This window comes from Acipenser ruthenus, chromosome 5 (assembly GCF_902713425.1).
Source record: "Acipenser ruthenus chromosome 5, fAciRut3.2 maternal haplotype, whole genome shotgun sequence".
Taxonomy (NCBI): Eukaryota; Metazoa; Chordata; class Actinopteri; order Acipenseriformes; family Acipenseridae; genus Acipenser; species Acipenser ruthenus.
Genome location: NC_081193.1, coordinates 1,096,746 through 1,112,809, shown reverse-complemented (window position 1 = coordinate 1,112,809; position 16,064 = coordinate 1,096,746). Strand labels below are relative to the sequence as shown.

Genomic DNA, 16,064 nt, shown 5'->3' with positions numbered 1-16,064 from the left:
GCTCCCCTGTACTTGACACATTCAATAAGTCAATGAAACACTCACAAATATTTGCTTCAGTAAATAATGAATTAAAGAAACAAAAGAAAAGAAAGTGTTCTTATCATTTTCTCTAATGTTAGTACCGACACATGATCCAGTAGCATTGGACGCTGGAGATCCATCTGTGCAGATGGGTGCACTATGCAGCAGCTGAGCTGAGGCTGAAATGCATCGGCTATTCCTGTCCTGTTCGGTTCAGAAGGAAACACTAAGAAATGTGCACACGGTGCATCTTTTATTGGTAAAGTGTATCATTTATTACAGGGATAATCTGCTAGTAAGAAATGTACAGTATGAGCAAAATACAGTATTGAATTCTTCATATATACGTTTGTATTGCACACTATTTGGAGGGCTAAACACAGAACTCTGTAGAAGGAAACATGTATAAAGTCAAGAAGAAAAACCATTTCAACTAAATGCCTTCTCATCAGAGCAATGTGATCTAGCGTGTGTTTAAGTGTTCTTGTAGCATTCTCAAACATGCATTGCTCATCCGTGAAGAGAGCTAATGGAGCTGCAGGGAACAGAACAGCTTGTACTCTTCCAGAGACACAAATTGATTCCAGACTTCTCTGTGGCTGCTTTCAGAACCCTGTGGAGTTCCCTGGAACTTCTGCTTGAAATGCTATTAGTCTGACGCTGTGATTGCCAGTGTTCTTAAAGTTAATATACCTACATCTTGTGTGGCAAAATACAATGTGGTTACATTATAATGGTAAGGAGTCTTTTGAACCCCAAGTGTGGTCAGTTGCATCATAAAGTGGGAAAACGCACAGTGTTTATTGAACATGTCATTGGATATCAAGGAAATGCTGTGAATGAACAGTTTAAAACCTGTGACTTTTTAGGTGTTAGCCATTTGTGAATGAACAGTTTAAAACCTTTTAGGTGTTAGCCTTTTTTGTATGCTGTAATGCATTTAACATTACATAGCATAAGGTGAACTACGGCACTGCATGGTATTTTCATAGTGTCTCACTGAATAATTATTTTGAATGTTTTATTTACCAATTTAGCTATATAATAAATGGCATACACATGGTGTTTGATACACACAGTGCTGTGTCGTGTCAGTCACAGGATTTGTACATTGCGTGGTACACATGGTGTTTGATACACACAGTGCTGTGTCGTGTCAGTCACAGGATTTGTACATTGCGTGGTACACATGGTGTTTGATACACACAGTGCTGTGTCGTGTCAGTCACAGGATTTGTACATTGCGTGGTTCACATGGTGTTTGATACACACAGTGCTGTGTTGCTCTGTTCCCCATTACCTTTCTTGTATGACATTTACTGCAGTGAATTAGATTCCTCAAGAAGGGATTAAGTGTGCCATGTCCGTGCAGGAAGCTGCTCCAGCCTTCTTCTTCCACAGCGATTTTCACATGTACGGTTCTTGTTTGCACCTTTCCTCAAACAGATCCAGCAGTGGGAGCAGAACCTGGAGAAGTTCAACGTGGATTTGTTCCGGATGCGCTGCTACTTGGCCAGTCTGCAAGGAGGAGAGCTGCCCAACCCCAAGAGCCTCCTCGCAGCGGCCAGCCGCCCTTCTAAACTGGCTCTCAGCAGGCTGGGCATCTTTTCAGTGTCCTCCTTCCATGTTCTGGTAAGACTCGCAGGAAGACTCGCCGTGCAGAAAGGCAGCTGGCATATCAGTAGAGATGTACACAATTTCAGCAATTTAGTATAAGAATGCAAGTGGTGGTGCGTCAGGTTATAAGTAGGGGTTTTAATCTTGCTGATCTTTTTTTAAGAGAATGTGATTAAATTGATCAATCACATGTTATAACTTCCATATTACTGTATATGAAATTGTAATAATAGGCTACAAAACAATCAACATTTACATTATAATTATACTAAAATACAAACACAGCTGTTTCCATAAATACATTCATGCATGCAGTGTATTCTGAGTGTAAATGTTTAATGATAGACTTGACCTTTTTGTATTTAGTGTGTAGTTTGGTTCAATTTAACAGAAAACATAATTGATATAAACCCCCCATTTATAAAAACACTCCCTTGGTACCGGCCTCAAACCCTTTATGCACCAGGTTACATGTGGGGTTGTTGTCACACATGTACAACGTTATGTAAGCATGTAGGAGTAAGTGTATACATCTAGCTTGTGTGCTTCCCATGTAGATCTGCTCCAGAGATGAATCTACCCTGAGGAAGCGCTCCCTGTCTCAGACTATGAGGGGTAAGAAGGGACTGTTCTCCTCCCTCAAAGGGCTGGACAGTCTGACCAAACGAGGAAAAGAAAAGAGGGCTTCTGTGTCCCAGGTAAACTGCACTGCGATACCATTTCTACACTACAGTTTGTACCAATGCACATACCCTTTTACTGTGATAGCCCCTTTGTACACAACCATTGAATCTTCAAAGATCATTTGGCAAAAGTTTTGGAAATCAGGTTTTAAAAGATTAGCCAATGATTACGTGGATGGAAATAGGACTCCTATTGCATATAGAGTTTCATCCATTCCAGGTTTTACTATAAGCTTGATTAGCCCCTATGTAGTGGTAGCAAGCACAGGTGTGTCTTATTAAACTTGTAGTAAAACCAGGAAACAATCAAACTGCTATGCAATGGGAGTCTCATTACTATCATTGGATTACCAAATACATTTATGATATTATCCTGTATTCCCAAATCTTGAAGTAGTCGCAATACAGCTATTCACAATTATTTATGTATTTAATATTTAAATTGAATATCTGTTCTCAGATCAGACGACAGCCTGGGTTTATGTGAACTCAACGAGGGGGAACCCAGTGTACACAGACATCATTCAGTAGCGCTTCCATTTCAAGCACCTGTAACACACATCAGTTTGTTTCCTCATTTTAGAAGTGCTCTAATTTTTAAAGCTTTGGGATGAATTGGGATCTAAGCAATTCTGATTTACTAGAAACATATTTGTATTGCTGTGTATACTCACAGAGCAATGGTTACACTCAAATACTTTGCATGAATTATTCTGTACTGAATGTTGTAAATAACACTCAATGGAAATCGCCTCATAACAACCAACAGATAGTTAATATGAACAGTACCACTTGATTCATTATTAAATACTTCAATAGAAATGCAGGTTTTTTGTTGCCAAATAAAGCGATTTAATGTTCCAGAAGATTGAAAAAGCTCCTAATGATTCTGTGAGTGTCACACAGACGTGTCTCTGGGCACTTCTTCATGTCACATGTGTGGCACTGTAATAAGTCAGATCTATTGTTCAGAATATAATGTGTATTATCACACATCCTTTTCCAATGTCTAGCGTCAATTACACTGTCCAGTTGTGAAGTACAAATCTGTTTTTTTTAGAGGGTCTAGTTTTAATTGAATTTCAGTTTCATTAGGAGTTGGCAGCACAGTGAACCAGCCGTTGCACGACAGTCATTTTGACCTGATTTCCTTGATGTTGAAAATTCTGTTTTATTCAGATGTATTCAGTGTGTCCGTTAAGGCTTTTTTTTCTCCCTGTGGTAACATTTTCTATTGAACAAACATAAACACTAAGCTTATAAAATGATAACGCTAAAGATGGTATCAGATATTCCTTTCTCTTCCTGAGACGATGGGGATAATCTGGCAGCTGTTCAGGGAGACGGCTACATGTTCAAAAAGGCATTTGGAGGGGAGTCTTAACATTCACCAGGATTTTCTCAAACTCATTGCTTAGCTGACTGGCATTCGCAAAGATTGTTCACTCTGTTCCAAAGTAATTCAGTCAGAAGAATAAGCTGACCATCTGTCTTGCTCCAAAACTGAGATGTATTTTGTATACAAAGTGGAGGTATTCTTTGTTTTTCACAGTTGCTTAGTCCTCTGATTTGCTCAGGCCATGCCTAGTCGGATCTCATTGTACAGGATTAGTCACCCGTGCTAAATCAACCGCAATACAACAGACAGAGTTCTGAGTCTGGAAAGAACTAAACGCTTACCAGACAGGGGAAGTTCTTACGTGTGCGCTGCAAGATATCATTTGAGCATCTCTAGACTAGTCATTATTTCCAATTGAGCCTGGTTAAAAATAGGATCAAGGCAAGAGGTTGAAAAATGTTTTAATTGCAAACAGATGTTCAATCTTATTTGTAGTACTATTCCACTCTGCAGTTTGTTTATTTATTTATGTATGTATATTCTTCCAGATTTTTGAAAGTGATGGACAAATAACCCACATTCCTTTGAACCCCAGCAGTTGTGAGGTGAGATTTTTATCTGTTATATTTTTCTAAAGTCTATGCTGTTTTTACAAGCAGAAGAGGGGTCTAAAAGCACAGTGGATTCTGGGTGCTGTGCCAGTTAAGCTTCTGCAAGTCGTGCAGAGTCTGTTCAGAAGATTAGTGTGGCATCAATGCAAGGATTTCTGGCTTCACGGTTGCAGGTGTTTTCTGTAGTGTGGCACTACAACAGAACATTTTCAAAACACTAGTTTTAGCCAGATCTCAAAATATAAGGAGGTATGCCTTATAACGCAGATTAGTTTGATAGAATTATCTCACTTTGTTACTTCCTAAGCTATCATGCAAACTTAAAAAAAAGGTTAAAATGTATGGACTAAAAATGTGTTCTAGCAAATTAGCTGCTGAAAACCTGTTTCCATTACCTGTAATCTGAGAAGCTAGAGAGAAGGACAGATTTCCAAAAAGACAGAACATACTAGATTTAATTCAAGAATAGTGTGCGTTGTTCTGCATAATAGTATGGCACAGCCAGACCTCATTACACTGCATTTATCACTCCAGTGATTTGCTGTGGTGAGGCCAGCCATGCTTGACGACTCAAACTGCTCCTCTCACTGTAATTTGAAGCACTGTACAGTATAACTTCTCTCCTTTTGATTACCATGCAATTTACTGTATGTGCAAATCAATTTCTTCAACAAATAAGGCAGCTCCCGTTACTGTTGAGGCTATTGGCACAATAGCCTGTTTCAGTAAGTAGACAGGATGTGTTGTAGCAGTGCTCACATTGGAAGTTGAGCCTCCTGTGTTTCAGTGAAAGTTACCATACTGTGTTACGACACACAAAGCTGTATATTCATAAAGGTTTTTGGAATACATTGCATTACTAATTCTTTATAAATAAAACCCTTCTAAATAAAAAGCTTTTACCACAGTGACGCCCTGTAACAGTAAGACCTAAAAGAATGAGGTTATTCATTTGCAAAAAAAAAAAAAAAAATGTCTATAATAGGATGCATGTATCAGCAGTGGATTCTAAACTGTGGAAGAACCACAGCTGCCTTATTTCCCAGGAATAGGTATACTTGAAGTCAGATCTGGAAAGGTTCAGAAAAGCAGCTGCACGGTCCTTCACCAGATTAACGAACACCCTGAACTGCAGGGGAGCGTCTCCTCTCTGGGGAGTGTGTTTTTAGGACCAGGTTTTCAGAGACCGCTGCATGCAGACAGGCCTGTAATAGCTGGGATTCGCCTCCGAGCAGCTGTGATAACGGGCGGGGATGTTTGTGGACACAGCGCTGCAATAACAGCAGCCCAGCCTCGTGCAGAGATACTTTCAGAAGCTGCCAGTGCTAGGCACGGACGCAAGCCTTTATTCAGCAAGGATTTAGTTGTATGGGTTCACAAATCCTTAGTCGCTGTCCGAGGGCACATGTTCAGAAAAAGGTTTTGTGCCGAGCTGTTTTGATGTAGTCTAAAAAGTGAACCCATTGTCTACAGTAAGTGAACATAATCATTGTTAGTACTGAACATAATACAAGTTTATCCTAGTTAGTACTGAACATAATACTTTATGAGTATGAGTTCATTGAGATGAGAGGGGACTCGTTTTGAATGTATAGGCCCTTTCAGATTCAGCGATTGCACAATCCTGACATTTTTAGGGTTTTGGTTGATTTGTTGAAAAACAAATTCCAAATGTGTTTTCATGAAACAAGGAAGCTTCTTTTTCCATGTGCTGCATAAACTAATCAGAAGACAGGCAGCAGTTAGGATGAATTTATTTGGCTGTGTTTAGCTTTTAAACCCCTTAGATTGAAAGACACGGAATAGAGGGTCATTAAAAACTCAGAAGGGTTTGTATCCATACTGCGTTTCACAATGCTGTTCAGTGGATTAACATTCATCAGCTTTTCCTCTGCCCACCGGAATGATCACAGCTCATTTCCATTTGCTAGACTTTGTAGGACCTAGTGAGCTGGTGTCAGCTTCTCAAACCCTGTATAGGACATTGTGTAGTACCATGTATAGGACATTGTGTAGGACATTGTATAGGACATTGTATGGGGCATTGTATATGACATTGTGTAGTGCCATGTGTAGGACATTGTATGGGACATTGTATGGGACATTGTATGGGACATTGTATAGGACATTGTATGGGACATTGTATGGGACATACATTGCTTGGTAGTTTCCCCACATCGCTTTCCAAGCACACCTCAATCCAAACCAGTCATTTCGTCGTTTGCCTTAATTAGACACGACCAATTGATGGGGATGGGTTTTTTTGCGGTGGAAATAAAGCCGAGTGAATTAGCTTGTGGTTCCACCTGGCCCCAGCAGTGCCCCACTATCCCCTTACTTTACAAAACCTTACAGACTTCAGAAACATTCTGATCCATCAATCCTCTGACCATTCATTCACAAGTAATCCAAACTGTTTTTTTCCTTTAAACTTTTATATACAGTTGTTACAGTACAGCCATGCTCAGATTGGATGTTCAGCGTATACAGCTGTGGCCAAAAGTTTTTCATCACCCTCTATATAGAATTAACTCATTGCTTCATAAAGTCGAATGAAGCCTGCTGAATAATGTTATGTTAACATATGGAATTACACACCGCTTTGTAGTTTTACATGTACGTAATGAAAAACTGACACAAATTGAAAAATGTGACATTTTGAAATCTAACATGAAATACTGTACTACTATTATGGCTTCCGGTAGACTTTTGCAATATAATTTTGTAGTTCCTTTGATTTACATAATGTTAAATAAAAGTACTAAACTATAGTTCATATAGTTTTTTTTTTATTTTTTATTATGTCTCAAACAGAGGTTATTGCATATTTTGAAATAATAATGCAGCCATTATGAGTGTCCTCTGAGAATAAGTGACTATTGATATTGGGTGGAGATTACCACCTCAAAGTCATCTTTTGATGTACAGTAAGGAAGATATGAAGTAATGTGTTGGTTTAAAGCAGCCCCCCCCCCCCCCCCCCATGCATCATGCCATAGCACATGATGACAGGCTAGAGTGGAATATTTGAAGGGCTGTTACAACTCATGGCAATGAATGAATGAATGTACTTCAGTATTAGGTAGAGAGGCAGGAGCAGAACTTTCCACATCATACAACTGAATGGGAACAAGGGTTACACAACATTGTGGAAAGCAAAATAAAAATGTCCTGTATACCTCAGACAAACAGGATCTTTGGAAACATAACTGTTATTGAATACAGTCTCTTACAAACAGACTTTCTTTGTGTGCTTTCTATAATTGCACCTAGCTAGCTAGTCTTTATGTTGGCAGGTTTTAGGTTTCTGTAGTCACACCACAGCCGGACTCTGGGTGTGATGGTTTGTCGTGCTTTCTGTCTCTCTTCTTTATCTTATTCTAATAAAATGACCCCCATCGGGTGCTCATCTTGCATCAGCATTGTTAATACAAAGCCCCTTGTTTCTTTGATCCAGTCAGAGGGCACGAGTCACACTTGTTGAGTTGCACACAGACCATCTGGTCAGTCATTCATTCATTCCTCATTGTTCGGAGTCCAGATTGTTGTAGTACAGGCTGCTATTGTTACTGAGCTGCTCTTTAAACATTGGGTTGGGGGGTCTCCCTCAAACCCCTCCCCCACTCCCTTGTACTGTTAACCCTAACCCTTCTATCTCCCCACTCCAAATCCCTCATAACCCCCACTCCCTTTTACTGTTAACCCGAACCCTAACCCTAACCCTAACCCCCACTCCCTTTTACTGTTAACCCGAACCTTAACCCTAACCCTTCTATCTCCCCACTCCAAGACCAGATGTTGTTGAACCCTCCCCCTCACCACCAAATCATAAATCCTGTGTAACGCTAGACAGCTTTCAGGCACGTTCTCAAATCATAAATCCTGTGTAACGCTAGACAGCTTTCAGGCACGTTCTCAAATCATAAATCCTGTGTAACGCTAGACAGCTTTCAGGTGCGTTCTCAAATCATAAATCCTGTGTAACGCTAGACAGCTTTCAGGCACGTTCTCAAATCATAAATCCTGTGTAACGCTAGACAGCTTTCAGGCACGTTCTCAAATCATAAATCCTGTGTAACGCTAGACAGCTTTCAGGCACGTTCTCAAATCATAAATCCTGTGTAACGCTAGACAGCTTTCAGGTGCGTTCTCAAATCATAAATCCTGTGTAACGCTAGACAGCTTTCAGGTGCGTTCTCAAATCATAAATCCTGTGTAACGCTAGACAGCTTTCAGGTGCGTTCTCAAATCATAAATCCTGTGTAACGCTAGACAGCTTTCAGATGCGTTCTCAAATCATAAATCCTGTGTAACGCCAGACAGCTTTCAGGCGCGTTCTCTAATCATAAATCCTGTGTAACGCCAGACAGCTTTCAGGCACGTTCTCAAATCATAAATCCTGTGTAACGCTAGACAGCTTTCAGATGCGTTCTCAAATCATAAATCCTGTGTAACGCCAGACAGCTTTCAGGCGCGTTCTCTAATCATAAATCCTGTGTAACGCCAGACAGCTTTCAGGCACGTTCTCAAATCATAAATCCTGTGTAACGCTAGACAGCTTTCAGGTGCGTTCTCTAATCATAAATCCTGTGTAACGCTAGACAGCTTTCAGGTGCTTTGTCAAGCAGCTCATCGTAGGAGGCGTTCTCAAGCAGTTTCATCAAAAAGAGTTGCCTTAAAAGTTGTCTCTGATGTTACATTGGGTTAACCCTTTTGCAAGGGGCGCTAACTTTCTTATTTTTCCAACGAGGTGCACGGAACATTTAAAATGTACTGACAGGTTAGCTATTGTCAGTTCCTTCCTGGTGATACCTGAGTGACTCAAATGTATTTTAAGAAGAACCCGTTTGAACAGCCGCTCAGTCCCTTGTGTACCTCAAGGTGTTAAGTGCAATCTAAATACATATTTCGTGTGCTTTACCTCAACCCTTTTTTGTTTTCTTTTGACTGCTGACTGACGTCTTTGTTCTCTTGCTCTTTCTAATAACAGAGAATTGATGGCACAGCTAACATCTACTCAGCAGCACCACCTGAAGGCAGTCATTGGGAAAGCTGTTTTGATTCTTCGGCATGTGTGTATTTACCTGACACCCAGGGAGTAACTGTGACCGTTCATCAGGATCTTAGGGTTGAAGATGTGCTGAACTTGGTGTGCAAGGTGGGTGTCGAGGGTTTGGAACAATCTTTACTCTTCGCTGCTGTATTTTTTTTTTTTTAAATTTCAATTTGTATATACATACTGTGGTAAGTGAGAAGTGAAAAGGTTCTTTTGAAATTCAGGATTTTAGGAAAGTCTGCACACCCCATTAGAAGTAAACAGAGGATAATCTGTTTACAGAAAATAATAAAAGGCAAGTAGGTTAAAAAAAAAAGAAAAGAAAGAAATACATATTTAAGTGTCTTGTTTTTATTATATTTATTGAAATTAATTTTGAAAATGTGATCTTTTATTAGAAAATGTTTTTTTCTTTTGTTATCTGCCGGCAGCGTTGATTATGAAAATAGCATTATTAAAAAACCTTTATAAAAACAGACGCAGCATTGTAACAGAGTCAGTTATTGGGGTGCCAGGTAGTGTCAAGTGTATTGCACTACCAAAATATAAACTTGTCTGACGCACATGACCAGGACTCAAACGTATACCACACTGTCTAAACCCTGTTTAGAATCAGACAAAGTGTGTGGGACAAACAGTAAAAGAAGAAGTTATAGCGGCCAACATGTTTAATTGACAACCAACTTAGGTCCATACAACAAAACAGGTCAGTTTAATACCCTTCAAAAAATACCCTTGATCTCTAACTCTAGGCATAGTGCAATAGTAACATTCCATCAATAGTTTTGTTCTTCCAAAAGAAAGTAGCCATTTGTTTATTATTTATAGAAAATAAACGTTTTAAATCGCTTTTGCAGTCGGTCGTACGCGCATCCACATCTACCACTCATCCAGCCACAGCACTTCCTAGTATGTCACACGCCCAGACGTCTTCGCACAACAGCAGACAGCAGACATGCACACAGCAGACATGCACACAGCAGACACGCACACGGCAGACAGCAGACAACAGACAGGAACCAGCGATTCTCCGAGCAGCAGCATTCTGGCAACAGTCCACACAGCCCCTCTCCTCTCTCTCGCTCTCCCCCTCTGGTAACAGGGCTTGGTGCTTGCATTTTGTATGCAGCATTTAAAGAGACAGTGCTGATTTACCGAATCCGCTACAGTATTATGTTGTATTTTGAAGGGCTCTTGTTGATACTGATTTGATCCTGTAAACAGTGAAGATAAGGGGAGAGAGTGTTAGCAGGATTGACTAGCTGAGACTGATTTGATCCTGTAAACAGTGAAGATAAGGGGAAAGAGTGTTAGCAGGATTGACTAGCTGAGACTGATTTGATCCTGTAAACAGTGAAGATAAGGGGAGAGAGTGTTAGCGGTATTGACTAGTTGAGACTGATTTGATCCTGTAAACAGTGAAGATAAGGGGAGAGAGTGTTAGCGGTATTGACTAGTTGAGACTGATTTGATCCTGTAAACAGTGAAGATAAGGGGAGAGAGTGTTAGCGGGATTGACTAGTTGAGACCGATTTTATCCTGTAAACAGTGAAGATAAGGGGAGAGAGTGTTAGTGGAATTGACTAGCTGAGACTGATTTGATCCTGTAAACAGTGAAGATAAGGGGAGAGAGTGTTAGCGGGATTGACTAGTTGAGACTGATTTGATCCTGTAAACAGTGAAGATAAGGGGAGAGAGTGTTAGCGGGATTGACTAGCTGAGACTGATTTGATCCTGTAAACAGTGAAGATAAGGGGAGAGAGTGTTAGCGGGATTGACTAGTTGAGACTGATTTGATCCTGTAAACAGTGAAGATAAGGGGAGAGAGTGTTAGCGGGATTGACTAGCTGAGACTGATTTGATCCTGTAAACAGTGAAGATAAGGGGAGAGAGTGTTAGTGGGACTGGAGAATAAAGGAGTGCCCACTGTAATGTACCGACTGCAAAAAACTGAAAGGACCACAATTGAAGGCTTTTAACTGACAAAGTACATTTACTATATTGATATTGATATTTACTATATTAATAGTTACTATATTGGTTTTGCTGAAACAGTCCCAATTCACCACATCAGAGAATCATCGTACCCTTTCTTCTGCTCTGTGGAGGAATGCTACCATTTTATAAATAGAGGAAAATCCATAAATTACTTTTCCTTTTTTTGCGTTGATTTTATTAGTTTTTTCTCGTTTTATCAATTTAGGACACCAATGGCTATATAAGAGTATCACTTTTTAAATGTCGTTTTTTCTTTTTGTGTTTTCTCTCTCCTGTCTTTGTTTCACCTTTGTTTCCATCTTTAGTGATCTTTTAAGCTGATTTGTTTCCTTTCCATCTTACCTGGTTCTTTGCTTCTTCTTCATCTTCCGTTTTCTTTCTGCTGGTGAGTTTCAGTAATTGCTCCATGCAAACACTAAAGCTGAGGAAACACGAAGCTACTTTTTCAGGAACAGTGGCTTGAAACCTGGTTCCAGGAGACCAGGAGACCTAGTTTGAGTCTCCCCTGGTGTGCCCTGCAGTGGCCTGAAACCTAGTCTCCTGAAACCAAGTTCTAATCCACTGAGCTGGTAAAAAGTGTATGTAAAACCACATAAAACAGAAGATATACTGTATTTCTGTCTAATTGTTATTAAAGGTTACTAACACAGAATTGTAAAGTACACTTTCTATTTAAATGCCTTTGGATATATTTAATTATTCTAAGTATTGCACTGCAAGTTCTTTAAACAAAACATGCAGTGTTCTCATAGATGCACACAGCACCTGTTGTGTCTTTCAGTTCAGTTAGCTCAGGTTTTTCCACAGCAGCAGAACCTTCTCATACATGCAGGACCAGCTGTAGGTCCTCTTGTTGTATTGTAGAGTATGTATGGTAGTTGCACTGTAGAGTATGTATGGTAGTTGCACTGTAAAGTATAGTTGCACTGTAGAGTACAGTTGTACTGTGTAGTATAGTTGCACTGTAGAATATGTATGGTAGTTACACTGTAGAGTGTGTATGGTAATTGCACTGCAGAGTATGTATGGTAGTTGTACTGTAGAGTATAGTTGCACTGTAGAGTATGTATGGTAGGGGCAGTGTAGAGTATAGTTGCAGTGTAGATTATGTGTGGTAGCTGTAGTGTAGAGTATGTATTGTAGTTGCAGGGTAGAGTATAGTTGCACTGTAGATTATGTATGGTAGCTGCAGTGTAGATTATGTATGGTAGCTGCAGTGTAGAGTATGTATGGTAGGTGCAGTGTAGAGTATAGTTGCAGTGTAGAGTATAGTTGCACTGTAGAGTATGTATGGTAGTTGCATTGTAGATTATGGTTGCACTGTAGAGTATGTATGGTAGTTGTACTATTAGAGTATAGTTGCACTGTAGAGTTTAGTTGCACTGTAGACTATGTATGGTAGTTGTACTGTAGAGTGTAGTTGCAGTGTAGATTATAGTTGCAGTGTAGAGTATGTATGGTAGTTGTACTGTAGAGTGTAGTTGCACTGTAGACTATGTATGGTAGTTTTTACTGTTGTTTGTGGGAGAGTACAAGGAGACAGGAACCTGACCAAGTGCAATTTTGTGTTTCTAGAAGAAGCTGCTGGACCCAGCCCAGTACTGTCTGCGTCTTCGAAGAACAGTGGGAGGCAATGTGGAGCTCAGCATGCCAGCCTCCAATGAGTACTTGCAAGGACTGGTGAGAAAAGCATGATTATGAAATGGGATTGTTTGGTGCTCTGCAGTGGTTTGTTATTTAATGGGATACAAGGTGACATTGGTCAAGTAGTCCACACCTAAGCACATGTATGAAAGTGCTATATGAGAAATAAATATTTATGATGAAGAAGCTGCTTTTTACAATATTAATATATACACATTTTTTATTTTGTTTTATTTTACAGATTTATGATGAATTAGAAGTCTTTCCCTTGAATGTTTTTCATTTGCACCTGTTAAGGACCGGGACTACAGTTGATTTTGGTAAGTTACAGAGAATGGAAATTTAAAAAGCTCAACTGGGATGAGTCGGAGCAGTTTTCTGCTTCACTGTGATGTTGTATCTCACTGTGTTGACCCCTGCACTGTGAGAGAGGTGTGTGTCAGGAAGCCAGTCTCTGCTTCACTGTGATGTTGTATCTCACTGTGTTGACCCCTGCACTGTCTGAGAGGGAGAGGTGTGGGTCAGGAAGCCAGTCTCTGCTTCACTGTGATGTTGTATCTCACTGTGTTGACCCCTGCACTCTGAGAGAGGTGTGTGTCAGGAAGCCAGTCTCTGCTTCACTGTGATGTTGTATCTCACTGTGCTGACCCCTGCACTGTCTGAGAGGGAGAGGTGTGGGTCAGGAAGCCAGTCTCTGCTTCACTGTGATGTTGTATCTCACTGTGTTGACCCCTGCACTCTGAGAGAGGTGTGGGTCAGGAAGCCAGTCTCTGCTTCACTGTGATGTTGTATCTCACTGTGTTGACCCCTGCACTGTCTGAGAGGGAGAGGTGTGGGTCAGGAAGCCAGTCTCTGCTTCACTGCGATGTTGTATCTCACTGTGTTGACCCCTGCACTGTCTGAGAGGGAGAGGTGTGGGTCAGGAAGCCAGTCTCTGCTTCACTGTGATGTTGTATCTCACTGTGTTGACCCCTGCACTCTGAGAGAGGTGTGGGCCAGGAAGCCACCTCCGTGCCCTTATTTGGTTAAAGCCATTTGGACAAACTGTCAGGCAGGAGCTGCTGTGGATGAAATGTCTGCTTCTGTGGTCTCGTCTCTCCCAGGTGGGTTCCCAGCTTCAGTGATGAATCACAAGCCTCTTTCATTAATTGCAGGCTTTGCAGTAACAGGTCACATTGATGGACAGCGAAACAGCCGCATATTTGTGAGTGAAGTGCTTCCAGATGGAGTGGCTTACTGTGAAGGTATTTACAAAGCTTTCATAGTTTGTGTTTCTTTTTTTTTTTTTTTTACTTCTCCAATTTTGTTATGTACTTCCTGCTGGATAGAGATTCATTATCTCAGGCTCTGCACTTCCTCCTGGATGAAACTAGCTGTCCTGCCTTTTCTTTGACACAACTCACACAAGGCTTCCTGCTGATTATGCTAAAGAATCCATACAGCACGGTTCTAGTTTTTGTGTTTAGCATATATTTGTAATTTTAATCTGCTTTTTTGGCATTGCTAATTTATTCATTTTGATCTGGTTATTTATTTAGCTATATTATATAGAGTATACGTGCCATTGAAAGATCAGTAACTATGACAGCAATCTGATGCATGTGGTAACAACGCTGAGTTCTCAGCCACCACCCTGACTTACCAGAAGCCTGTATCAGTTTACTGAATTCTTACTGTAGTTATTTAATAACATATTTGTGCTTAATTTAGTTCCCATTAAGGGTGCAGGAATGCAGCTATAACAACCTCAGCCTAAGGACTTGAAATTTTGTATTGCAAGCATGCACATGGGTTATTACTGTGCTTGCATGCATTGCTGTATCTAATGCTAACATTAAGTCTATTGTACACCACTACTGGAGACTGTTTGTAGGGAGCACAGATATTGTTGTTTTTTTAAGTACAGAAATAAACTATTCGCCCTGCATCAAACCAAACTCTTTCTCTTTGTGGGAAGAAAATAAGCTGGTACACAGTGTTATTTTGCTTATCCTAACAGCTCAGACAATTCATTTTTGTTAATTGAACATGCTATGTTTGTATTTTGTCCTTTGTTCTTTTCTCCCAGGCTTGAGAGCGGGGGATGAGATCCTCAGTGTGAATGAGAAGACTGTGTCGACCCTTGACCTTGGCCTCATGGAGCCCTTGTTCAGCCAGCAGAGTCTGGTGTTGACTCTCAGGAGGGATCTGCTGGGCCTGCCTTCACAGTTACCTCCTCCCAACCAGTCTGAGCTTCTGGAAGAGTTTCTGGACAAACATCCAAAGCAGGCATCAGCTGGTAAGAAAACCAACAGGTTTAAATAATGTTTTACTTTACAGACACATCTACACATCTTATACAATGAAAACAAAAAAAACATGCCATCTCAACCAAAAACATGCACATGGTTTGTACAAAAGAATCTAAACAGAGCATCACCACTGCTTGATAATATGCTGTCATTTTCCAATGTAATCTGACAGTAAACCAGACTCCAGCTCAGCGGTCATTCCCAGTAAAACCAGACTCCAGCTCAGCGGTCATTCCCAGTAAAACCAGACTCCAGCTCAGCGGTCATTCCCAGTAAAACCAGACTCCAGCTCAGCGGTCATTCCCAGTAAAACCAGTCTCAAGCTCAGCTGTCATTCCCAGTAAAACCAGTCTCAAGCTCAGCGGTCATTCCCAGTAAAACCAGACTCCAGCTCAGCGGTCATTCCCAGTAAAACCAGTCTCAAGCTCAGCGGTCATTCCCAGTAAAACCAGTCTCAAGCTCAGCGGTCATTCCCAGTAAAACCAGTCTCAAGCTCAGCTGTCATTCCCAGTAAAACCAGACTCCAGCTCAGTGGTCATTCCCAGTAAAACCAGACTCCAGCTCAGCGGTCATTCCCAGTAAAACCAGTCTCAAGCTCAGCGGTCATTCCCAGTATTGGAGGTCTGCTGTGGCAAAAAACACATTTCCCCGGAGAATTCTCCTTTTGCGACAATTAGTGATTTGTTCAGTAGCGTGTTAAGGATGTGGTACAAGAAACAGATAGTTGGATTTATTTAAAGTGTGCAAATATCATATCCATGTATCTGTAGATTATTGACGTAGAATATGGTTTGACTAGTA

At 40.6% G+C, this 16,064-nt stretch overlaps 1 protein-coding gene across 4 annotated transcripts in view; it reads left to right on the top strand.

Moving 5' to 3' along the window:
- Positions 1–16,064, top strand: part of LOC117402918 (rho guanine nucleotide exchange factor TIAM2-like) — a 101,697-nt gene that overhangs the window by 49,762 nt on the left and 35,871 nt on the right. For 3 of the 4 annotated variants that reach the window (XM_059023487.1, XM_059023488.1, XM_059023490.1), the window contains 8 exons: positions 1,471–1,656; positions 2,199–2,339; positions 4,212–4,268; positions 9,265–9,432; positions 12,904–13,008; positions 13,214–13,292; positions 14,127–14,216; positions 15,041–15,250. In XM_059023487.1, coding sequence (XP_058879470.1) covers positions 1,471–1,656; positions 2,199–2,339; positions 4,212–4,268; positions 9,265–9,432; positions 12,904–13,008; positions 13,214–13,292; positions 14,127–14,216; positions 15,041–15,250 — 1,036 coding nt within the window. Of the gene's footprint in view, positions 1–1,470; positions 1,657–2,198; positions 2,340–4,211; positions 4,269–9,264; positions 9,433–11,631; positions 11,714–12,903; positions 13,009–13,213; positions 13,293–14,126; positions 14,217–15,040; positions 15,251–16,064 lie in introns of those variants that run through there. The other variant, XM_034921404.2, reaches the window with a different exon arrangement.